General features: G+C 41.2%; 1 protein-coding gene across 1 annotated transcript in view; it reads right to left on the reverse strand.

The window, feature by feature from the left end:
* Positions 1-26,452, reverse strand: part of WDR7 (WD repeat domain 7) — a 390,669-nt gene that overhangs the window by 70,201 nt on the left and 294,016 nt on the right. Inside the window, exons 22-25 of the mRNA XM_070743517.1 lie at positions 22,392-22,509; positions 19,624-19,773; positions 18,599-18,681; positions 1,736-1,835 (exon numbers count right to left, since the gene is read on the reverse strand). Coding sequence (XP_070599618.1) covers positions 1,736-1,835; positions 18,599-18,681; positions 19,624-19,773; positions 22,392-22,509 — 451 coding nt within the window. The remainder of the gene's footprint in view (positions 1-1,735; positions 1,836-18,598; positions 18,682-19,623; positions 19,774-22,391; positions 22,510-26,452) is intronic.

Raw genomic sequence — 26,452 nt, forward strand, 5'->3', positions numbered from 1 at the left:
GTTTTTGAAAAAACAACAACTATGGTCCTTGGGAGATCAGGGATCTATATTCTAAAACTGATGGAGCATTTGTTCAGTTCATTGGTTAATTTAAGAAATTAGCTAAACAAAGAAAACGTATTGAAGATTAAATCTGTAGTTTTAAACAAAGCTGAGATTGAGGTTATGTACCATGTGCACCAAATATAATTAATAATTAGGCACTATTAACCACTGCAGCTGCAAGAGTCCAAATTTGGTTTAGTTAGGTACAAACATGTGAGCAGGAGTGGGTTACAACTTACCTCGCTGCCGTTTCTCTTTCTCCCGTACCGCGTGGCTGTACCTTATGGGTGCGCGCATGCATGAGCATTGCAAACCCTTCCCCAAAATTTTTTTTTAAATAGAAATGGCGAAAACAAGATGGCGACTGCATGCAGTATCTCAACTTTTTTTTTAAAAAAGATGGTGACGCCTACGGACCAGCACTGACCAATCCAGTTCGGTGACATCATTGTGACATCACCAGGGTGTCACTACCAGTTTGGGCGAACCTGTCCAAATGGGGAGGAAGCTACCCCTGTAGGTGAGGATTAAAATGCCTAGGAAATACAGTGGTACCTCATGATACGAACTTAATTGGTTCCAGGAGGAGGTTCGTAAGGTGAAAAGTTCGTAAGATGAAACAATGTTTCCCATAGGAATCAATGTAAAAGCAAATAATGCGTGCAAATCCTTCAGGAAAATCCCAAACTTTAGAAGGGAGGTGAACAGAGGGCAGGGAGGAGCAGCTAAAGGGGGCGGGTGGAAGAAGCAAGGCTAGGCTAAAGGGTGAGTGGGAAGGAAGAAAGCCAAGGGGGGCGCCCCTCCCTTTTCTTTCTTAAAAAGACACTCTTTCAGTGCCTGCAAGCACGCTGTTCTACTTTGGTTAATGCAAAGTCTCTCCCCCTCCAAGCCGCCCCTCCCTTTTCTTTCTTCAAAAAAGGGGAAAAAAAGAAACCCCTTCATCCCAGCAGCAGCGGCTTGGGTTCGTAAGGTGAAAATAGTTCAGAAGAAGAGGCAAAAAAATCTTCAACACTGGGTTCGTATCTTGAAAAGTTCGTTAGAAGAGGCGTTCGTAAGATGAGGTATCACTGTACTGAGAAAAATAAGCCCCTCTTGAATCATGGTTCCTGGCAATGTGGTAATGTCAGCACATGTCTCATAAGATTAGGTGCCTTTTCTGTTCCTGCATTTGTGGAAAGCCCCGGAGAGTTTTGACCCAATTAACAATCTTTATAGCCCCTTCTCAAATATGATTACTCAGAGGTTTTAGTAAATGTTTTTGCGACTGCACCTCATTTGACTTAGTTTGGCGACAACTATCACTGATCTCTTTAGTGACTCCCTGTCTTGAGAATGGAATTTCTATTTCTTTTTAATTAAAAAAAATCTCAGTGGATGATTCCCAGATTCCCATTAGCAGATACGCGACATAAAAACGGATGTAGTGAAAACCGAGGCACCATATGAGAAATTTGTGGTGTGCGTGTGTGTGTTTGTGTGTGTGTGTTGGACAGCTGTTATTAACCCATCTGTGCTCACCATTCAGTTACAGCAAACAAAAACAGTGAGACTCTATATACATTGAGTCCTTCATTAAACTATTGATTCCCCTTAGCATTATCCATAATGTTCCAGCGACTCAGCATGTCGACTGGTACAGAGTCCGTCTCTTTCCTTTCAATACTTCTGAAGTTCACTGTGATTTATTTACCTGACATTTTCCAGTCCGGATGTCATAGAGGGCCACTGAACCGTGGCGAGATCCAACTGCTATTCGATGACTCCGCTCGTAATAGCTGACCATGTAGAACCTGAATTGGACATCAGAACAAGGAAAAAGTGAGATCGGATTGGACGGTGGGCAAGACGTGAAAATGGCGGGGTTGGGGATTTTTTTGTTGTGGTTTTACGTTTGGGTAGGTAAAAGCAGTTCTTTCTTTCTTTTTCAATAAATTTTATTAATTTTCATAAAATAGACAAAACAAACAAACATACATTTAACATAAAAGTGGGGTTGCAATTTCCCCGCTTATTCTAGAAGATAAATTTCAATACAGAAAAGAGAATACATTATTAATACTTTAAATCTACTTATTACTTTAAATGAAAAGAAGGAATTTTTTTAACCTTATATAATAAATCTTCATATATAAACTACATTCAACACAAAATTTAAAACATATTCATACTTCTACTATTCACCTATTCTTTTTACTTTTACTTCTTCTTCTTATTTATCCATATATACACTTTGTTCCAAATCTCATAAAATTCTGTTTCCTCTTCATCTTTTAACTGTCTTCTCATCCTATCCATTTCAGCGCAGTCCAAAATTTTCTTAATAACCTCCTCTTCTTTGGGAATGTTTTCCCCTTTCCAATTTTGCGCATATACTATCCTGGCCACTGTTAAAATATGAATAACTAAATGTAGAATTTCTTTCTTATATTTCTGGTTAGTTATACCTAGTAAATAGAATTCCGGGGTTTTTCCTATCTCTTGTAGTACTATTTCTTTTATTATTCTTTCTATCATTTTCCAATAAGGTTTAACTTTACTACACATCCACCATTGATTATAATAATAACCTATTTCTTTCTTACATTTCCAACATAGTGGAAAAAAGCAGTTCTAAAACCAACACATCACACAGGGGTGGGCTACTGCCCGGATGGGGGGGGGACGCAATAGGGTAGTGAAAATGGAGCTCCATCTTAAAGTACCCAATTTGCACTGAAAGATATTGAAAGAAAATTCAGGGTGTCCTGCATAAGCCACGCCCACAGTGTGGTAGTATAAATTTTGGTAGCCCTTTACTGGATGGATTCCACTTACTTTCGTCACCGGTTCGCATCACTCCGATCGTGCGCAAGTATCCCCTCTTGCGATTTCACTTCTGCGCATGTTTAGAAAGTGGATTCAGCCCGAAACACAGCTGAGTAGCTGATCAGCTGTGCTCCGGGCAAAGAAATAAAGGTCAGTATTAGCCTGGGGGTGGGCAGGAGGGCTTCTTTCAAAGCACAAAATGAACAGAAGCCATCCAAACACAGGAAAATTGGCTGAAAATTCAGAATAAAGGATGGTGGCAAGCAACAATCGGCACAGACAGAACCGGATCCATGATGCCAAAATTACATCAGCAGTGGGCGCTAATAGTTTGGGTGAATTGGTTTGAACTGGGAGGAATCTACCACTGGCATAACACACAGCTATTGTGCCTCTTTCTCCTTTCCAAGAATCCTTTGGACCTCAGCTTTGCAAAAAAAAATAAAATAAAATCTGTTCAGCTTCATTGCAACAATATTGCCAAAAAGGCTTCTAAAATTGTCAACCTGATCCTACGTAGCTTCTGCTCCAGCAATCTCACACTACTCACCAGAGCCTACAAAACTTTTGCCAGACCTATCCTCGAATACAGCTCATCTGTCTGGAACCCACACCGAATTTTGGACATCAACACCCTAGAAAAGGTCCAACAATACTTCACCAGAAGAACCCTTCACTCCACCACTCGAAACAGAATACCCTACCAAACTAGACTTACAATCCTGGGTCTAGAAAGCTTAGAACTACGACGCCTTAAACATGATCTAAGTATTGCCCACAAGATCATATGCTGCAACATCCTGCCTGTCAACAACTACTTCAGCTTCAACCGCAATAACACAAGAGCACGCAACAGGTTCAAACTTAATATCAACCGCTCCAAACTTGACTGTAAAAAATATGACTTTAGCAATCGAGTTGTTGAAGCATGGAAGTCATTACCAGACTCCGTGGTGTCAACCCCCAACCCCCAACATTTCTCCCTTAGTCTATCCACGGTTGACTTCTACAGATTCCTTAGAGGTCAGTAAGGGGCGAGCATAAGTGTGCCTTCCGTCCCCTGTCCAATTGTCTCTCCTATATTTTATATATCTTTTCTCCCATCCATATATCCTTCCTCTTCTCTTCATTGATGTATTCTATTCTCATATCTCTTCTTCTATCCCTTCCTTGATATTTACTACTATACATTTTTATTCTCTTTAACTTTAAATTTGTATTGGACAAAATAAATAAATAAAATAAATAAAATTGATAGCAACTCAAACACCTTAACCATGTGCTTTGAGTTCCTATCAAGAAGCTGAACGTATGTTTGGCAAAGCTGAGTCCCAAAGGATTCTGGGAAAGGAGAAGGGGGCACCATGGCTGTGTGCGATGCGCTGTAAAGTAGAAGGTTGGTTTTAGAATAAATTATCCCGAAACCCAAATAAATTATTCTGAAAAACAGACCGGCTTCTCCGATCTTCCCTGCATTAAACACAGCACGAGCAACAACCGTTCCAAAATTTTGAAAGACTCATGTTCTGCATTTCATCCATGTATATTTCCATTTAGCTTCTCAAATGTTTTTTTTTAAAGGTTATTGGTAAGATTTGTCAGTCTTCTTTTGGCATACAGGCCATGCAAGGAGGCCAGCAGAAAAACAAAGATAAAATAGTTAAATTGGTAAGAAAGGAATTAAAAATCAAACCAATCTCTCTTGCAAAAACTGCTACTCTTTGCATGATATATGTACATGTCCTTTATTTTCTTTGCTTTATTATGTTCTGTACTTTTCATTGTAGTAGACAGAAGCTTCAGCAAGAAAGCCTGGTGTCTTTCCAACATTTTTTCCAAGAGAAAATCTTTTTTCTCCCTTTCCTTTCCCCACTGTGTAACTCCACACTTTCAAGAAAATGTAGCTGCTCTTCTGACCTCTGATTTCTGCCACAGCCTCCTTATATAAATTCAGATTAATCCTTCCTTTTATCTTTTATTCATTCAGTGCTATATACTGCCAGGTGACTGCAAGGAATATAAATCCTTCCATCTTTCACCATTCAGTCAGAACTGAAGAAGCTTCTTGGATGAGAAGCAAAACATCTTCAAGGAAAAACAAAGTCCAGTCGCCTTTTGAAAAAGCATCTTAGAAACATAAAAACATAGAAGTCTGCCCTTATACTACTTTCTGTATTTTATCTTAGGATGGATATATGTTTATCCCAGACATGTTTAAATTCAGTTACTGTGGATTTACCAACCACGTCTGCTGGAAGTTTGTTCCAAGGATCTACTACTCTTTCAGTAAAATAATATTTTCTCATGTTGCTTTTGATCTTTCCCCCAACTAACTTCAGATTGTGTGAGAGTGAGAGAGAAAGAAAGCAATAGAGAGAGAGAAAGAAAACAAGAGAAGGAGAGAGAGAAAGAGAGAGAGAGTAAGAGGGGGAGAGAGATAGAAAGAGAGGGAGAGAGAAAGTTAGAAAAAGAGAGAGAGAGCAAGAGGGGGAGAGAAAGAGAGAGAAAGAGAGAGAAAGAGAGAGAAATGACTATTGATTTAAAGCAGAGGTCCCCAACCTTTTTTGCACCAGGGACCGGCTTTAAGCTAGACCAGTTTTCCATGGCCCGGTGGGGGGGGGGAGCTAGCTGTCAGCGGCACCGTAAAAGGGGCGATCAAGAGAGGAATGGGTGAATGAATGGACGGAGGGTGGGAAGGAAGGAAGGAAAGAGGGAAGGGACAGGAACAAAAGAAGGGTGCAAAGGAAGCAAGGAAAGGTGTGAAAGGGGAGAGTAAGAGAGGAAGGAGTGAAAGAAGGGAATGAGGGAGGAAAGAAGGGAGGAAGGAAAAGGAAAGCAAGAAATGGAGGGAGGAAAGGAAGGAAAGAAAGAAAGAAAGAAAGGGGGAAGGGACAGGAACAGAGGAAGGAAGCAAGGAAACTTATGAAAGGGGAGAGTAAGGGAAGAAGGTAGGAAGGAGAAAGAAAAGAAGAAATAGAGGAAGGGAAGGTAAAAGAGAGAAAGAAAAAGAGCAAGAAAGAAAGCAAGAAAGAGAAAGAAAGAAAGGCAACTTCAAAGAAAGGCTCACTGAGCATCTCTCACTCTCTCTCTCTTTCTATCCCTCTTTCTTTCTTTCTCTTCCTTTCTCTCTCTCCTCTTCCTTTATCTCCTCTCTCTCTCCCTCTCTCTTTCTCTCCCCCCTCTCTCCCCCTTTCCCTCTCTCCCTCTCTTGCTATCTCTCCCCCCTCTCCCTCTCTTTCTCCCTCTCCCTCTCTTTCTCTCTCTCCCCCCTCTCTCTTTCTCTCTCTCTCCCCCTCTTTCTCTCTCTTCTTCTCACTTTCTCTCTCTTGTTTTCTTTCTGTCTCTTTTGCTTTCTCTCTCTCTCACTCTTTCTTGTTTTCTTTCTCACGCTCTTTCTCTCTCTTGTTCTCTCTCTTGCTATCTCTTTCTCTCCCCCCCTTTCTCACTCTCTCTTTCTCACTTTCTCTCTATCTTGCTGTCTGTTGCTCTCACTCACTCTCGTTCTCTCTCCGTTCTTCTCAGCGATGACGCGCGCACGCCCTGCCTGTCTCACCTTTGCGAGAGCACTTTCGCCCCGGGCTCTCAGCAAGGGGGTTTGCAGGAGAGGCGGGGCCGGCGAAGGTGATATTGAATGTCGGGGGAGAACGGGCGGTTGCGCGCGCTCCCTATCCCCCTGCTAGCCCACTCGGAATATTCAAAATAAGAAAAGCCTTCGCCGGCAAAGGTTTTTCTTATTTTGAATATTCCGAGTGGGCTAGCAGGGAGATAGGGAGCGCGCGCAACCGCCCGTTCTCCCCCGACATTCAATATCACCTTCGCCGGCCTCCGCTGAGGAAAGCCTTTGCCGGCATTTCCTCTCGGCGTCAAGGAGGCGCAGCGGCGGGCGGAGCGAGGGAAGGGGGGGCAGCGGCGTACCTCCTGGCCTTGGCGGGCCGCCCAACCCTCCCCACCTCCTGCAAAAGCGGCGGGCGGCGGGGGGAGAGCGAGGAGCCGGTTCCGGCGGGCGCGGGGCTTGGCTGGCTGGCGGGGGGAGCGCCGCTGGTGGTGCGGAAAGGCCGAGGGGGCCCTGGCGCCGCGGACCGGCTGAAAAGCCCCAACGGCCCGGTCCCGGTCCGCGGACCGGCGGTTGGGGACCTCTGATTTAAAGCATATGGTAAAAAGCACCCAAATAATAACAGAGAAAAAAAACCCAGCCGTTTGTGTGTGTGTGTGTGAACTCTTGAACCATTTCCAATAGCTCACCTGTTATTGGAAATGGTTCAAGAATTCACACACACACACACACACACACACACACACACAAGGGGGGAGGAGACAGGGATGCAAAAAGAGGAGAAGACAGTAATAATAGTAATAGATTTTGGTTTTGTTTTATTATTAATTTCTTTTAATAAAAAAGAAGAGAATTTTTTCTTGTTTGTTTGTTTGTTTATTTATTCTTCTATGCCGCCCAGTCCCAAAGAGACTGCCGCTCAGACACTATACTTTTCTGCCCACACAGAAAAAAAATTAGAGGGAACATTGCCTGCCACCATCATAAATACAAGTCAAACATCTGAAATTTTGATCCCGTGAACAAGAGATGCTGTAAGAGTTCTAAATGTGAAAAATGGGTCGAGAAGTCCCACTTTTCAGGGGTGTAACGTCGAAGGGTCACTAAACAAACTGTTATAAGTTGAGGACCACCTGTATTTTGGACCAGGGCTGCCAAGACTTAGATTCTAATTTGCCTTTTTAATCAGAGAGGTTTAAAGGGTGCCTCTGGGCCTGGCAACTTCTGTTAGCCCATCCTCCTCACTGTGGCAGGGAAATGAAAAAAGAAGTGATACGTGTGCCTCCTTCAGGTCCTTGAGGAAAGGGTGATATAAATCTAACTAACCAACCAGTAATTACATTAAATAAAATTACTGCTACCGCGAAGCAGACATTGTGCATTAATCAACGTATCAGCCCCGTTACGCGGAGACAGCTTTCAAATTAATGACATTAAATATGGTACATTTTCCGTGAATTTCTGCACAAACATTTTTATTGTTAATATAGTTACAGGAGGAAAACTGTCATGTAATACAATTTAAGAGGCTATTGAAAGCTTTTGACCTTCCCTTGTAGAGAAGAAAAGGATCTTCTTTAATTTGAAAACTGAGAGGGATTTCAAATAGGTCAACCATTAAGGATTACGATACTGGGCCAAATGGAAATCTTGGAACGTGGACATAGGAGAAGTATTGTGCAGCAAATGAGCTAGGTGAAGCCAATATAGAGACAATAAAGATGGGGTAATATTTTCCCTCTATTGGATAAAGCTAGATGTTCAATATAGTGCCTGAATATATCAGATTTTATTATTATTATTATTTATTAGATTTGTATGCCGCCCCTCTCCGTAGACTCGGGGCGGCTCACAACAATAACAAGAACAATGTAAAAAACAAATCTAATAATTTAAAAACCACTAAAAACCCCATTATTAAAAGCAAACACACACACAAACATTCCATGTATAAACTGTATAGGCCCGGGTGAGATGTGTCAGTTCCTCCATGCCTGACGACAGAGATGGGTCTTAAGAACTTTACGAAAGGCAAGGAGGGTGGGGGCAACTCTGATATCTGTGGGGGAGTTGGTTCCAAAGGGTTGGGGCCACCACAGAGAAGGCTCTTCCCCTGGGTCCCGCCAAATGACATTGTTTAGTTGACGGGACCCGGAGAAGGCCAACTCTGTGGGACCTAACTGGTCGCTGGGATTCGTGCGGCAGAAGGCGGTCCTGGAGATATTCTGGTCCGGTGCCATGAAGGGCTTTTTACCATCTGCTAGATTCGCAGGGGTCCTGCTAGCTATGCTGAGTGGAGAATTCTTGAAGTTAAAGTCCACAAGTCTTAAAGTCACCAAGGTTGAAGACTTCTGTGCTAGAGTTACACTGGATTGCTTACTTAGTGTTCTGTCGAGCTCTCTGGTAGAATCCTCCCGAAAATGCACAGATACAATTTCAGACACACACACGTTTGAAAATTCAAAACAATGTTCTTTATACCGAAAATGCAAATAAACGAAGCACTCTTTTTGTATAGCAAAGAGCACTCGTCTCCAAACAAACTGGTAATTTGTACAAGTCCCTTATCAGCAGCTGTGAGACAATTCACAGTCCTTCTTCTTTCACAAAGTGAAACACACTTTGCCCTGGGTTAGTTTCAAAGCGGGGAAAAATCAGCATACAAAAGGTCGAAGTCAGCAAGGTAGGCACGAAACACAACGATCAGATAATCCTTCACAATGGCCAAACCCACAGGCTGCTATTTATAGCAGCCTCACTAATTACCGCAGCCCCACCCAACCACAGGTGGCCTTATTTTCTTTGATAATAACCTCTCAGTTGTTGCTGCCTATGGATCGCTCTCCGCATGCGTGGCTGTATCATTAACTCTTGTTCCGAATCCAAGGAGGAGCTAGATAATTGATCTCCTTCTGAGCTGTCTGCCACACTCTCCCCCTCCCTGTCACTCATGTCTTCTTGGTCAGAGGAGCCTTCACCAGCAGATTCCACCGGGAGCAAAACAGGCCTGCAGCATGTGGATGTCTCCCCCACGTCCATAGTCCTTGGGGCAGGAGCTGGGGCAGAGCTAAGCACAACACTTAGGAAAAACTACTCCCATTTATTGGGTCCTTATCCTTCTTGCAAAAAAAAAATGAGTGAATAATACCCTTAAAACATTTTTTAAGATCTGAAGAATGCTAAAGGTTATCAGTTATCAATCAAAATCTTATGAGCGCATGATAAAGTTTATCTGAATATATTCGGATTGATTTTGAGACGGTTCGGTCTAGGCAAGAGGATGGAAAATGGCAGACCAGGAGCTCTAGTCCTGTTTATGCCGTGAAAGTCAGTTCGATGATCTTGGGACCAGTCTCTCTTCTCAGGCCAACTCACCGCTTAGGGCTATTGTTGTGGGAAAATAGGAGGAGGAATGTGTGCTGAATATGTTCACTGCGTTGAGTTATTTGTATGTATGTATGGACCGTATTTTTCAGAGTATAAGACGCACCTTAGTTTTTGGGGAGGAAAACAGGGAAAAGAATCTGCTTACCAGATATTCGTCTGGGTAGCATCCTTAGTCTGGCCAGCTTCAGCACATTATTTTATCCCCTGGTTAGGGCTTAAAAAAAAACTTATTCAGAGAGAGTAACAATGAAAGAGCTTGCAAGCCGGTAAGAGCTGGAAAAATCATTAAGAACCTGGCTAGGGCTGGAAAGAAACATTTGGAGCAAGTAGAACAATGAAAAAAAAACCTGCGAAGACTTAGAGCTTGGAAAACATTCTTTGCAGAGAGTAACAATGAAAGACTTTGCAAGCTGGTAAGAGCTGGGAACATTGGTAGCACCTGGTTAGGGCTTGAAAGAAACATTCAGAGCAAGTAGAGCAATGAAAAAAAAGCTGTAAAGACTTAGGGCTTGGAAAACATTGTTTGCAGAGAGTAACAATGAAAGAGTTTGCAAGTGGGTAAGAGCTGGGAACATTGAGAAAAAAAGCTTTGAGGGAAAAAAGCACCTGAATTTTCAGCTCTTTTAGGGGGGGAAAGGTGCGTCTTATACTCCCAAAAATATGGTATGCATGTATGGTATGCATGCATGCATGCATGCATGCATGTATGTGTGTATAATAAAAATAAATAAATAAATAAAAGTTTTACTCAAGATTTTGGTACTGAAATGTCCTAGTCCCGTCACAACCCAGTGTGAATTTGTTTTTAATCTGTTGAGGGATTCTATTATAGGAGCACAACTGAAGCAAGCAGGATATGCCCAGATCCAAAAATGAAAATCCTCATTTCTTCTTTAATATCTCTTTATTTCCCCCCTCTCTAATAAATGGACGTTTAGAACACGTCTAGATGGCCTTATCATGTTGCTCAAATGTCACATTGTCCTTGCATGGGCTTGAAGCAAGGCAAGGCTGCATGAAATTAGCCCAGGGGCTACAAAATAATACTCTTGATCAAGTTAACTTTGCTATCTCTACTATTATCACATAGCATTTATCAGTTTAAGTATCTGAAAGTGTTAAAAACTACCTTAGAAATATCTTAATGCATTTGTGATATTACAGACAGTCCAATTTGTGCTCCCAAAGGATCTGCAGACTATTTTGAAATTAGGATGCATTCATGATATACGTTTTTCAAAAAGAAAATGAAGTTTGGATATTAAGGATGTATTATTTTTGCTTTCTTCTTATTTATTTTTTTACTGTCTCTTTTGGCTGATGTGTAAATGTGATCTACCTCTAGGTGTCGGTTAATGGCCGATTTGTCTGATAGTCAAGCTCCCAGGAATTCCCTGGTGTTTTTGGATTTAACTAGGTTTAGGATATTCACAATAGTTTTCCTGTTGAAACTATGATTAAGTCTGTCCATGTATTGTGACATTAAGGAGTCTTCATCATGTCTTCTGGCTGCTAGTTGGTCTCCATGAATGTGTTCTGCTAGTCTTCTGCTCTCCTTTCTACATATTATTATTATTATTATTATTATTATTATTATTATTATTATTATTATTATTAATTAGATTTGTATGCCGCCCCTCTCCGTAGACTCGGGGTGGCTCACAACAATAAAAGACAATATAAGAACAAATCTAATAATTAAAAAAACACTAAAAAACCCATTATTAAAAGCAAATATACACACAAACATACCATGTATAAACTGTATAGGCCTGGGGGAGATGTCTCAGTTCCCTCATGCCTCACGGCAGAGATGGGTCTTAAGAACTTTACGAAAGTTAAGGAGGGTGGGGGCAGTTCTAATCTCTGGGGGGGAGCTGGTTCCAGAGGGTTGGGGCCACCACAGAGAAGGCTCTTCTGGGTCCCGCCAAACGACATTGTTTACTTGAGGGGACCCTGAGAAGGCCAACTCTGTGGGACCTAACCGGTCGCTGGGATTCATGTGGCAGAAGGCAGTCCCGGAGATATTCTGGTCCGATGCCATGAAGGGCTTTATAGGTAATAACCAACACTTTGAATTGTGACCAGAAACTGATCGGCAACCAATGCAGACTGCGGAGTGTTGGTGAAAACATGGGCATGATTGCTCTTGCATCTGCATTCTGCACGATCTGAAGTTTCCGAACACTCTTCAAAGGTAGCCCCACGTAGAGAGCATTACAGTAGTTGAACCTCGAGGTGATGAGGGCATGAGTGACTGTGAGCAGTGAGTCCCGGTCCAGATAGGGCCACAACTGGTGCACCAGGCGAACCTGGGCAAACGCCCCCCTCTCCACAGCTGAAAGATGTTTCTCTAATGTGAGCTGTGGATCAAGGAGGACGCTCAAGTTGCGGACCCTCTCTGAGGGGGTCAATAATTCCCCCCCCCAGGGTTATGGACGGACAGATGGAATTGTCCCTGGGAGGCAGGACCCACAGCCACTCCGTCTTATCCGGGTTGAGTTTGAATCTGTTGACACCCATCCAGACCCAACAGCCTCCAGGCACCGGCACATCACTTCCACTGCTTCATTGACTGGACATAATGGCTGTTATATTTCTCAGAATCTTGTGTAGATGACTCCTGTTTTTACTTTTTGGGCTGATGGTCTTTTGATTTATTTAAGACATTTTGGAGGGGTTTAGTTGGCTTGTGTGGTAAAATGATGCCAAGCAGTTGTAACAGTCTGTTGTTTCCAAGAGGTTTCTGGTGTAAGTTTATTTATTTATGGGTTTATTTATTTATTGGATTTCCATGCTGCCCCTCTACAAACACTTGTGGTGGCTTTTAACATATGATAAAAAACAATAAAATACAAGTTAGTAATATTCTTGTCATAGTCTGTGTTGGTTGTACAGTAGGGGTTTGAGTGGTCAGACATAGTTTGATAAAGTTGGGTGGATATTCATTTTTTGGGGAAGATATATACATAGTCTGTTTCCTTTTTGCTGATGTTCTGGGATGGTGAAGTGTATTTGAATATTCATTTGAATATTTTTAGTATTAGAGTTGTGTTTATTAGGTTGAAGGGTTTTTTGGCTTTTATATATATTTTATATGTATTGTGTTCTGTTCATATTAATTGTGGTCCAGCCTTTGTCTGCTAAGAGAATGGTGATGATTTGGTCCCTCTTTAGGGTTTTTTTGGGTTGCTCTACTTTGACTTGGTTCTGATTCTATGTTCTTATGGGTCTGGGATATGACTGTCTGTCTTATGTTTCCTTGTGTCTTGATTTTGCTAAATGATCTTGCTGAATTAAGGCTCATATAATTCTTAGGAGCTTCCACTATCTTTTAACATTTTCAAAATGTCAAAAACTACATTACCCTATGCCTAACCCAATTATTGCTGCTATTATTTCAGTGTTTCAGCTTGTAGGATTTCCGTCTGGCATTTTAATGAGCATCTACAATTGAGTGCAATATTAAACAGCAGAAGATAACATCTCACAGATACGCAAGCTTTGATCCATGCAAAATGGCTCAAAAAGCCAAAAAGCATAGGAAGGTGTCTAAACTGGCCCACTGCAAATGTGTTTCTCATAATCTACAGGCTGCTGGTTGGCTGGTACAATGATTATGGGGATTATTATTATTATTATTATTATTATTATTATTATTATTATTATTAATTAATTAATTAAATTTGTATGCCGCCCTTCTGCATAGACTCGGGGCGGCTCACAGCAATAGTAAACACAATGTAAAATACAAATCTAATATTTAAAAACTAAAAACCCCATAATTAAAAAACATACACACAACATACCACACACAAATTATATAGGCCTGGGGAAGATGTCTCAATTCCCCCATGCCTGATGGCAGAGGTGGGTCTTAAGAAGTTTACGAAAGGCAAGGAGGGTGGGGGAAATCCTAATATCCGGGGGGAGCTGGTTCCAGAGGGTCAGGGCCGCCACAGAGAAGGCTCTTCCCCTGGGTACCACCAGCCAACATTGTTTAGTAGTTAGGTTAGGTCCCACAGAGTGGGCCTTCTCCGGGTCCCGTCAACTAAACAATGCCGTTTGGCGGGACCCAGGGGAAGAGCCTTCTCTGTGGCGGCCCCGGCCCTTTGGAACCAACTCCCCCCAGAGATTAGAATTGCCCCCACCCTCCTTGCCTTTCGTAAGCTTCTTAAAACCCACCTCTGCCATCAGGCATGGGGGAACTGAGATATTCTTTCCCCCTAGGCTTTTACAATTTACGCATGGTATGTCTGTATGTATGTTTGGTTTTTATAATAAGGTTTTTTTTAGTTACTTTAGTATTGGATTGGATTGTTACATGCTGTTTTTATCATTGTTGTTAGCCGCCCCGAGTCTACGGAGAGGGGCGGCATACAAATCCAATAAATAAGTAAGTAAGTAAGTAAGTAAGTAAGTAAGTAAGTAAGTAAGTAAGTAAGTAAGTAAGTAAGTAAGTAAGTAAGTAAGTAAGAAAGAAAGAAAGAAAGAAAGAAAGAAAGAAAGAAAGAAAGAAAGTAAGTAAGTAAGTAAGTAAGTAAGTAAGTAAGTAAGTAAGTAAGTAAGTAAGTAAGTAAGTAATCCCGTGGCTTTATATAACATATGTAGCGGCCCTATTATCTGTTTACTGATTTTGAATCTGTGAGCAGTTATATAGAAACTGTTAAGTATGCATTCATATTCACATAGAGGCGCGGTGGCACAGCGGTTTGAGTGCAGTACTTGAAACTATGTCTGCTGATCACTGGCTGCCAGCAGTTTGGCGGATCGAATCTCCCCAGCTCAAGGTTGACTCAGCCTTCCATCCTTCCAAGGTCAGTAAAATAAGAACCCAGATTATTGGGGGTAGAAGGCTGACCCTCTGTAAACTACTTAGAAAGGGCTGTAAAGCAGTCTGAAGTCTAAGTGCTATTGCTATATCCACAGAACATTTTTCTGTTTAATTTATGTCAGCTTCTGTCGATTAAGTGCTCCATTGAAATGTACTGCTTGACCAGAGATGTCTAACCTTTGTACAAATTTGGGATCTTTGGAAAAGTGGTGGTGGTGGTGGTGGTGGTGGTGGTGGGGAGATACATAAAGAAGTAGTGACAGCTTAAGGTTCTGACTCCCACATTCTTTTATATGTGTTGGCAATGTTGTAAAAGCAAAATTCTGGAAAATGATTCATATCGGAACAAAGCAATGTTAAAAGTAGAACGATCATTTCAACATGTAATATTTGTATTAATTGGGAGACTGTGTTCTGGTCCTGCTTTAGGAATAAAGCCAACTGGATAACTCTGCACCACTTGCTTTCTCTCAGCTCTAGGAGAAAGGCAAAGGCAAACAAGTTATGCAGGGGTGGGTTCTAACTTAGTTCGCTGCCGCTTCGCTTCCTCATGCGCTGTGCCAAAAAAATTAAATAGAAACATAGAAACATTGAAGACTGACGGCACAAAAAAACCCCTCATGGTCCATCTAGTCTGCCCTTATACTATTTCCTGTATTTTATCTTACAATGGATATATGTTTATCCCAGGCATGTTTAAATTCAGTGACTGTGGATTGACCAACCATGTCTGCTGGAAGTTTGTTCCAAGCATCTACTCAAATAATATTTTCTCACATGGCTTCTGATCTTTCCCCCAACTAACCTCAGATTGTGCCCCCTTGTTCTTGTGTTCACTTTCCTATTAAAAACACTTCCCTCCTGAACCTTATTGAACCCTTTAACATATTTAAATGTTTCGATCGTGTCCCCCCTTTCCCTTCTGTCTTCCAAACTAGACAGATTGAGTTCATTGAGTCTTTGCTGATACGTTTTATGCTTAAGATCTTCCACTATTTGTGTAGCCCGTCTTTGGACCCGTTCAATTTTATCCATATCTTTTTGTAGGTGAGGTACAGGTATGTAGGTATATAATATATATAATATATAGAAACATAGAAGTCTGACGGCAGAAAAAGACCTCATGGTCCATCTAGTCTGCCCTTATACTATTTTCTGTATTTTATCTTACGATGGATATATGTTTATCCCAGGCATGTTTAAATTCAGTTACTGTGGATTTACCAACCACGTCTGCTGGAAGTTTGTTCCAAGGATCTACTACTCTTTCAGTAAAATAATATTTTCTCATGTTGCTTTTGATCTTTCCCACAACTAACTTCAGATTGTGTCCCCTTGTCCTTGTGGTCACTTTCCTATTAAAAACACTTCCCTCCTGGACCTTATTTAACCCTTTAATATATTTAAATGTTTCGATCATGTCCCCCCTTTTCCTTCTGTCCTCCAGGCTATACAGATTGAGTTCATTAAGTCTTTCCTGATACGTTTTATGCTTAATCCTGACAGCCAGGAGTCAAGACTGATACAAAGGCACAAATAATAAAAACAAAACAAAACCCTTAAAGTGTACAGAATAAGATTTCTGCATCCCAACTACCACAGGAAAGACATATGTTTTTACATGTTTCTACAACACTCTGCGGCCTGCATTGGCTGCCGATCAGTTTCCGGTCACAATTCAAAGTGTTGGTTATGACCTTTAAAGCCCTTCATGGCATTGGACCAGAGTACCTCCGGAACCGCCTGCTACTGCACGAATCCCAGCGATCAATAAGGTCCCACAGAGTTGGCCTTCTCCGGGTCCCGTCGACTAAACAATGTCGTTTGGTGGGCCCCAGGGGAAGAGCCTTCTCTGTGGCGGCCCCGGCCCTCTGGAACCAACTCCCCCCAGAGATTAGAAATGCCTCCACCCTTCTTGTCTTTCGTAAATTACTCAAGACCCACCTTTACCGCCAGGCATGGGGGAGTTGAGACACCTTCCCTCAGGCTTTTTATATTTATGTTTGGTATGTATGTGTTGTTTGGGTTTTGTTTTTGTTTAAATATGGTAGGGTTTTTATATGCTTCTTTTTAATATTAGATTTGTTCCGCCATAATATTGTTTTTACTATTGTTGTGAGCCGCCCCGAGTCTCCGGAGAGGGGCGGCATACAAATCTAATAAATAATAAAATAAAAATAATATACACTTTTACTAGAAAAGCTGTTGGATCTCCACACTGGAAGAAAGGCTTACCAAGTTGTGGGGGGTGTATGGTGGTATCTGGAATAATTTCTTATCTTAAAAGTAAATCTGATACAAAATTTAATTGAATTTGGAAACTATTCCTAGACTACAAATGAACATATGGATTTGTATCACCCACAGGTAAAAATTGGCTTCTTTATGTTTAGAGTCTGTGCTTCAATTTTATAGGATTTTCAAATCAGAATAGATTTTTAGTCAAATGGGCAGAATTTTCCAATCCCAGTCAGTAATTTATACCAATTTGATCATACTTTAATGCTTAGCGTTTAATACTGATTTTTTTAGTCTTTGAAATCATATAATATATTCCGTTGCTCGTAATTAACCAATAATATATTGGAAAATGAAACCCTCCATTACATTTGTGAATCCCTTATGCATTCCTTTGTATGTTGTTCATTTAATCTTTTTTTCTCCTCCCTTTTCGTTGTTTGTTTTGTAGAATTTTTATATTGTACCAGCCAACTTCTGACCTGTTGGCTCATTCTTCTTTCTACATTCATTCATTCATTCATTCATTCATTCATTCATTCATTCATTCATTCATTGGATTTGTATGCCGCCCCTCTCCGTAGACTCGGGACGGCTAACAATAGTGATAAAAAACAGCATGTAACAATCCAATACTAAAACAACTAAAAGAACCCTTATTATAAAACCAAACATACATACAAACATACCATGTGTAAATTGTAAAGGCCTAGGGGGAAAGAGTATCTCAGTTCCCCCATGCCTGACGACAGAGGTGGGTTTTAAGAAGCTTACGAAAGGCGAGGAGGGTGGGGGCAATTCTAATCTCTGGGTGGAGTTAGTTCCAAAGGGCCAGGGCCACCACAGAGAAGGCTCTTCCCCTGGGTCCCGCCAAACGACATTGTTTAGTTGGCAGGACCCAGAGAAGGCTCACTCTGTTGGACCTAACTGGTCGCTGGGATTCGGGCAGCAGAAGGTGGTCCCTGAGATAATCTGGTCCGGTGCCATGAAGGGCTTTATAGGTCATAACCAACACTTTGAATTGTGACCAGAAACTGATCAGCAACCAATGCAGACTGCGGAGTGTTGGTGTAACATGGGCATATTTGGGGAAGCCCATAATTGCTCTCGCAGCTGCATTCTGCACGATCTGAAGTTTCCGAACACTTTTCAAAGGTAGCCCCATGTAGAGAGCATTACAGTAGTCGAGCCTCGAGGTGATGAGGGCATGAGTGACTGTGAGCAATGACTCCCGGTCCAAATAGGGCCGCAACTGGTGCACTAGGCAAACATGGGCAAACGCCCCCGTAGCCACAGCTGAAAGATGTTTCTCTAATGTGAGCTGTGGATCGAGGAGGACGCTCAAGTTGCGGACCCTCTCTGTGGGGATCAATGACTCCCCCCCCCAGGTGATGGACGGACAGATAGAATTATCCTTGGGAGGCAAAACCCACAGCCACTCCGTCTTATCAGGGTTGAGTTTGAGTCTGTTGACACCCATCCAGGCCCCAAAAGCACCAGCACATCACTTCCACTGCTTCACTGACTGGACAAGGGGTGGAGATGTAGAGCTGGGAATCATCTGCATACTGATGATACCTCACCCCATGCCCTTGGATGATCTCACCCAGCGGTTTCATGTAGATATTAAATAACTTTTCTGGAGCAGAGATGGCAACCTTGATGTAGGACAGAAACAGTTGTAAAAACTGTTCACTTCTAATTTTGATACGCACATGGTCCTACTATAATCCTACCTGCAGATAGCTGGAAAGCACTCCTGCAGTCCCTTCTTCTTGACTAAGGAGCCTTCAAGACAGTACATGATTATGTCCATTACCTAGGGATAACAACAACAAATTATTGTTGACAAATAATTAAATCCTTAGAGCAGCATTTTGCAACCATTCTTTGAGGAGCTATAAAAAAAACATAGGAAATAAAACTTCATCTATCATTAGCGTATATAGTAGGAATACCGCTACCTAAACAACAGTGGTAACATTATAATTCAAGTATCTTTTGTAAACTGCTTGAATTTCAGTTATTTCGGGATTGTTAAAGAAGGCAGCATTTGGAATCCCAATGGAAAGTGGAAATTTCTAGTGGAAGACAAAAGTGAAGAGATTTAACAAACTATCTCCCATGCGTTATTCCAATCACATGCAGCAAAATTCATACATCAAAGAACTTTCAAGCAGCCTTTGTATCGCAAGACTTAAAACGTGCAACAGTCAGGATTTGGGGATTTTAGCTATTACATGTAAAAAGAATGCAAATGTGTTAAAACTGAAACACCAATAGCCTCCATGGATCAAACATAGCATGCACAGGAAGAAAAAATATATATTTGTGATTAGTTCACTGCCTTGCGCTAAGTCTAAGTTAAGAATGTTGTGGGAATACCAGCTTTGAAAATAGTTTTACGCCCACCTTTATTGAAATCTCCCTTGGCCCTCAATTAATTTGCTAAATGCTGTGTGGCACGTTGCCAAACGCTCTAGTGAAATCAAAGTATAGTCTGTCTGCAACATTCCCACAATCTATTAAGAAAGTCATTCAATCAAATGTTTTAAAAACAATATTAGTCCGGTAAGACTTGCTGACCTTTCGTAAGCACTTAAATCATTTAATGCCTTTAAAATGATTTTGCAATGACAATGATGTGTTGTACCAACAGGTAGGGCCAATGCGAAGGCTCTTATCTACTTCAATACAGGATGAAACCAAACATAAATACCAACTGTTATTAACATGTAAGCATAATAAAATATTGACAAACCTCTACAAGGAGATCCACAACATCTGTTGGCATTTTTTCAATAAGGATTTCAATAACCCTCAGAATTTCTCCCTTTGCTCGAGCCAAGGTGGTGGTATGAATATTTTGTTGCGATTGTGTATTAGCTTGAAGAGCAGTGTGCCTGTGCACCTACAAAAACAAAGGTATTTAAGAGTTAATATTAGAACACCATTGAGAAATGGTTAAGAGAAATAACAAAACAAGAATTAAGAAAGACCCCAATTTTTTTTTCTACTAGGTATACTCCCCCACAAATATAAAAAATGATAATATATATCTTAATGGCAACAAGAATAGTCTTTGTACAAAGATGGAAGGATGTAGAGATAATTAAAAAAATTGCTGAGTGTGCTGAGATAGATACGATGACTAGGAGGTTGAAGGAACAAGAGGAAACTGAATAGTATAAAGTTTGGGAATAACAAAGACGGACAAACTTCTACAGGAAACAACTGGTTTGATAGTTTGCTTGATTGTGTGCCTCTTGTTTGGAAAACCTCTGCTCAGCTTATCTGTTTTGGCTTCTGTTTTGTGGACTAATTCCAGGCATCTTGCCAACTTCCGTACTTGCGATATCCAAGACTAATTACTTATTTTTGCTTTATGACTTTATGCCAGTTGTTAATGCTTTATGACTTTATGCCAGTTGTTAATGCCATCTAATTAACAGCTGGTTTTAAGATTTATTTGTGTGTGAACACTACTAAGCCGGTTTATTGGTAGTGGTTAATCAATTAAATATAGGTTTGAACAAACTGAGTGTGTGCTACATTTTCTCTGGTTCTTTGCTGGGGCAGAACATTGACAAAGTCAATGAGGAAGCCAGATTCACTTAACAACTGTGTTACTAACTTAACAACTGCACTGATTTATTTCATAACTGTTGCAGGAATGTTGGTGAAATGGAGTAAAACTCACTTTAAAAAATGTCTCGCTCAGCCAAATATTTCATCACCAGTCAGGCGCTTCCCAAGCACCTAAGACTGCGTGATGTAGCGGCGAATTATGTTTGCCGATCCCAGTAAAGCGGCCTTTTGCAATTGACAGATGGAGATTTTGTCAATTCCGATCGTTTTCAAATGTCCACTGAGATCCTTTGGCACTGCGCCCAGTGTGCCGTACCACTGGGACCACTTTCACTGGCTTATGCCAGAGTCGTTGCAGCTCCATTTTTAGATCTTCGTATTTCACTAATTTCTCTAGCTGCTTCTCCTCAATTCTGCTGTCCCCTGGGATTGCGATGTCGATGATCCATACTTTCTTTTTCTCCACAATCAGGATGTCTGGTGTGTTATGCTTCAGAATTTGGTCAGTCTGAAGTCGGAAGTTCCAGAGTAGTTTTGCTTGCTCATTTTCAACCACTTCTTGGGGCTTATGATCCCACCAGTTCTTTGCCACTGGGAAATGGTAGTTCTGGGACACGTTCCAGTCGGATTATTATTATTATTATTATTATTATTATTATTATTATTATTATTATTATTATTATTATTATTATTATTATTTAGATTTGTATGCCACCCCTCTCCAAAGACTCAGAGCGGCTATACAGTGACAAAAGAAATACTGTATTATGTAAAAACAGTATCTCATTTTCATCTCTAGTCTGGGATGAAATGGTACTGGTTCGTCCCAATCTGGGTGTACTGGTAGCAGGGCCGGTGGTTCGGACAACTGGTAGCAGTGCAGGGCTCCACCCACCAGCCCAAACATCGCCGTTTTCTTATTTTTAACCCCCTGTGCATGCGTAAAGTATTCGGTGCAGAGGGTGAAAAAGCACATGCACAAGCTAAGTGAGTGTGCAGGACCGAAGTGTGCACTTCAGAACTGGTAGGGAAGGTAAGTAGATTTCACTGCTGCTGTAGTCGACAATCTGTTGACAATCTAAAACCCCAGAGATTTTAATAAGTATGCACACCCGTTTCTTTTGGGGATATAAAGCCTGACCGAAGCATTATTTTTTCTTCTCTTTTCTATATTCTAACTGTGCTACTGTTGTTGTATTTGAAAAAGAGCCTTCTCTGTGGTGGCCCTGGCCCTCTGGAATCAGCTCCCTCCAGAGATTCGCACTGCCCCCACCCTCCTCACCTTTCGCAAGAGTCTTAAGACTCACTTATATCACCAGGCATCAATCAATTCCCCCCCTCCCCCATTTACTAAATGTGATGTTCGGTTGTGAATGAATTGGCTGACCGATTTGAATATATTGGGATTTTAGTTGTAATTTTTATTTCATTAGATTTGTTGTTGCATTGTTTATATTGTATCTTGTGAGCCGCCACGAGTCTCCAGAGAAGGGAGAATAATAATAATAATAATAATAATAATAATAATAATAATAATAATAATAATAATGGATGCCATTCGTGGAAGACATTTTGAGGATGACGAAGAAGTGATTCGCAAAGTGCAGAAATGGTTTCGTGGCCAGAACAAGGAGTGGTAGCGATAGGGCATACGCGCCCTTGCATCTCGCTGGAAGAAGGCCATAGAACGAGACAGAGATTACATGGAAAAATAAGGAGTGTAGAAGAAACATCATTCTTTCTTGTGTGCAAGTTTCATTGTGCTCAATAAATAATTGTTGAAGGGAAAAAAATGTGGTGCATGACTTTCTGGGCGACCCTTGTACAAGAAATCGAAAGGAAAGGAAAAAGCAAACACAGGCTCAAATGTTTCTTGTTGCTGAACAATGAAGGCATTGTTCCCCCTGAAGGGAAGCCCATGGGCAAAGGTCTTCCGCTTACCTCCTTGGCAATAGTGGTGATGAAAGCGGGTGGCCTGGCCGTGGCAATGAGGGAGAGAGCGTGTCGTGCCGAGCGGGCGGAGTCGGCGGCTGGACTCAGAGGCAGCCCCATTTTGATGCTAATGAGAGATCAGACAAAGAAGGAAGGGTGGAGGGTTGGGGTGGGGTGGGGGGGGAGAGGAAGAAAAGAAGCATTAGAAATATAGACTGAAAAGATTAGACACAGCTTATAATGTCAGTTCAAGGTCAACGGGAGCACTCAAACAGTTAGAATATAATGGACTCCCAACAATGAGCAGTGATTAGAAGTCAGGGTGTTCTAGCAACTAATACAAAATCAACTAATTAACCATGAAGATTGAAAACAGTATGTGCATCTGTCCAAAGTGTTAAAAAGGCCTTGTTAACAAATTATCTAGCTGTAGCACTGAATACATATCGAGGACCAAGATCAACACAAATGTATACTACCATGCCAAAACAACAACAACAGAAATTTTATTTCGTCATCTCAAGTTTAATACGCAGCACGTACATAACCCTGCTGTTAGTTATTGCCATATCAGCCAACCCATCATGTTTTTGGAATAGCTGAGATTGGAACTATTTTAGTAGGGCCATCCTCTTTCCAAGTACATTTATGTATTTATTTTAAAAAAGGTGCCATTCATAGCAAATGCAGTCCTTAGATCTGAAATCACTTACAGTACATTTTGGGGACAAATAAAAGACAGAATAAATTGCTTCTTTTTCACAGGTCCAGTGAGTTTATTCTTACATACTAAAGAAACAGGAAAAAGAAACAGATCAGAACTTTTATTCTACTGGCTATGCCAGTGATGGCGAATGTTTTTTTCCTATGGGTGTCGAAAGAGCGTGTGTGCTATCACGCATGCACAAGGGCCCACACTTGGGGAGGGCAAAAACAGTTTCCCCCACCCTCTGGAGGCCGGAAATGGCCTCTTTCCCAACTTCTGGTTGGCTCAGTAGGCTCATGTTTCACCCTCCCTCGGCTCCAAAGGCTTCCCTGGAGCCGGGGCAGGGTAAAAATACCCTACCCCCATCCCCCTGGAGGCTCTCTGGGAGTCAAAAATGCCCTTCCAGAGCCTCTGTGCAAGGCAAAAATCAGCTGGCCGGCACACACATGCACATTGGAGCTGAGCTAGGACAGCTCGCGTGCCGTGTGCCACTTGTCACACCCATGCCATAGGTTTACCATCACTGGGCTATGTAGTCATTAGCACGGCATTTGACACTGCATGTCTCTTTTTTTAATATATATATATATATATATATATATATATATATATAATTTTTTTATTGGTTTATTTACTAAATTAACAACAAACAAAAAATACTTTTAAGAAACCGTGTCCAACACCAATAAAAACCCACCACCATTTAGGGGGTTATATTATTTGCAATAAGTTTCCATTTCTTCCTTATTTATTTATTTATTAGATTTGTATGCCACCCCTCTCCGAAGACTCGGTTTAGGTCTGGTTTACATTTCTTTACATACAAAAAGTGATTGGAAATTATTTTTCACATTGTCGTCATAAATTCTACTTAAAATATAATTTTTCACCTTATTCCATCGTGCCATCAGCTTCTCCAATTTATTTTCATCAAAGTTATTTAATCTTATTTCCATAATTTCGAAGTGGATGTGGTCCACCATGTACCAGTACCAATTCTGGATTGTCCATTTATTGCTATCTTTCCACCCTAATACCACGACTGCTTGAGCGCTTTCCAAAGCTGCTGTTTTGATTTCTTTAAATTCTCGTAATTCCCCATATTTAACCAGTATTGCTAATTCTTTTGTAATTATCCAATTAACGTTTAGCATATTATTTATTTCATTCTGTACTTCCTTCCAAAATTTCTGAACTTCAATGCATTCCCAGAGCATATGCATAAAGACACTGCATGTCTTAAAGATGCCTTTTCAGGAGGCAACTGGACTTCCTTGGTTTTTCTTTTGAAGATGTTTCGCTTATTATCCAAGAAGCTTCTTCAGCTCTGACAGAATAGTGATGAATGGAACAGTTGGGGGGAAAAAAAGCACCTTTAGGACAACCATGATCTGGATGACTGAGAATCTCTACAGTCTTTGACTCTGTGGATGACTTTATGTAGGTCTTTCCAAGTGGGGGCATAGCCTGAGAGCCAAAAGCTAGCATGATAGGTGTAAAGAGCCTTTAAAAATATTCTAGTTTTCCCTCCATTGTCCCAAATGTGCTTTTTTCAAGAGGCAACTGGACTTTCTTGGTTTTTCTTTGAAGACATTTTCTTTTTTACTTGGATATTTCAGAAGTTCAGATGACCATCACTGTTTAATCAGTTAATACCTACAGGTAGTCCTCATTTACTGATTGTTTTTAATTCAGTGCCCGAAGTTACCATGGTCTGAATAAGGAGACTTACTGCCATTCCTCAAAGTTGCAGCTGTTGCAACATCCCTGCAGTCACACAATTGTGATTATGACCCTTGGCAATCAATGTGCAGCACATTTACAAACGATCACAGTGACCCTCTGTCACACAATCAACATGTTCAACCTTTGCAGCAGCTCCCCAAAAACCAAAATCAATGGGGAAACAGGCAGGAAGTCGGAAATCACAGTCATGTGACAATGCACTTAGCAACTTTGTGGTGATTCGCTTCACGACCACAGGCAGAACTGACAAACAGATGTCACAAGAACATAGAAACATAGAAGACTGACGGCAGAAAAAGACCTCATGGTCCATCTAGTCTGCCCTTATACTATTTTCTGTATTTTATCTTAGGATGGATATATGTTTATCCCAGGCATGTTTAAATTCAGTTACTGTGGATTTACCAACCACGTCTGCTGGAAGTTTGTTCCAAGGATCTACTACTCTTTCAGTCAAATAATATTTTCTCACGTTGCTTCTGATCTTTCCCCCAACTAACCTCAGATTGTGTCCCCTTGTTCTTATGTTCACTTTCCTATTAAAAACACTTCCCTCCTGGACCTTATTTAACCCTCTAACATATTTAAATCTTTCGATCATGTCCCCCCTTTTCCTTCTGTCCTCCAGACTATACAGATTGAGTTCATGAAGTCTTTCCTGATACGTTTTATGCTTAAGACCTTCCACCATTCTTGTAGCCCGTCTTTGGACCCGTTCAATTTTGTCAATATCTTTTTGTAGGTGAGGTCTCCAGAACTGAACACAGTATTCCAAATGTGGTCTCACCAGCGCTCTATATAAGGGGATCACAATCTCGCTCTTCCTGCTTGTTATACCTCTAGCTATGCAGCCAAGCATCCTACTTGCTTTTCCTACCGCCCGACCACACTGCAGAACGGTCCATTATTCCCAATAAAACGCACGCTGTAACTTTTGTCACGTTTTAAGCGGCATGCAATTTTTTTTTTTTTACATTTTCTTTCCAAATTTGAATCTACGTGAATATTTTCTCATCGTTTTCCCCCACTGAGAAGATGATCCCTGTAACGTTAGATATGGACCAATTTTGAGAAGCAGAGCAGAGGTGGGTTGGGGGTGGATGCTGGACAGAAACACCAGAAAGAAGCAATTAATTTAAGATGCAATCTCCTTAATGTACCTTTTGCGTGTTTTATGACTTTCAGAGCTAATAAACAAACAAACAAACAAACAAACAAACAAACAAACAAACAAACAAACAAACAAACAAACCGGAATGTGTTCCTTTCCCCTTTTCTCCTCCCTCTTCCTGATGGGAAGGCATAGATTTTTCTGAAAGCAACAGGCTCCTTATTAATTCATTAATGACACTCTCTAGTGTTAGTATGTGGTCAGAGATTAGCCCCCTCCTGTAGCTGAGCCAGCTGGTCTATCAGAGCAAGAACTGCGCATGAAGGAGCAGGCACACTGCCCCAAGACCCGGTGCCAAATTAAAAGCAGATGCAAAGCTAATATGAAAAAGGGTCTGTTGAGTTGGTCCCTACAGTCGGATTTTTACAGAGGGATTTTTTTTTTAAAAAAATCTCCTCTGCATTGGTCAATACAAAGATAAGCTGTTATGCAAGGAACCTGCTGATG

Source organism: Erythrolamprus reginae, chromosome 2, assembly GCF_031021105.1.
Source record: "Erythrolamprus reginae isolate rEryReg1 chromosome 2, rEryReg1.hap1, whole genome shotgun sequence".
In the NCBI taxonomy this organism is placed as follows: domain Eukaryota; kingdom Metazoa; phylum Chordata; class Lepidosauria; order Squamata; family Dipsadidae; genus Erythrolamprus; species Erythrolamprus reginae.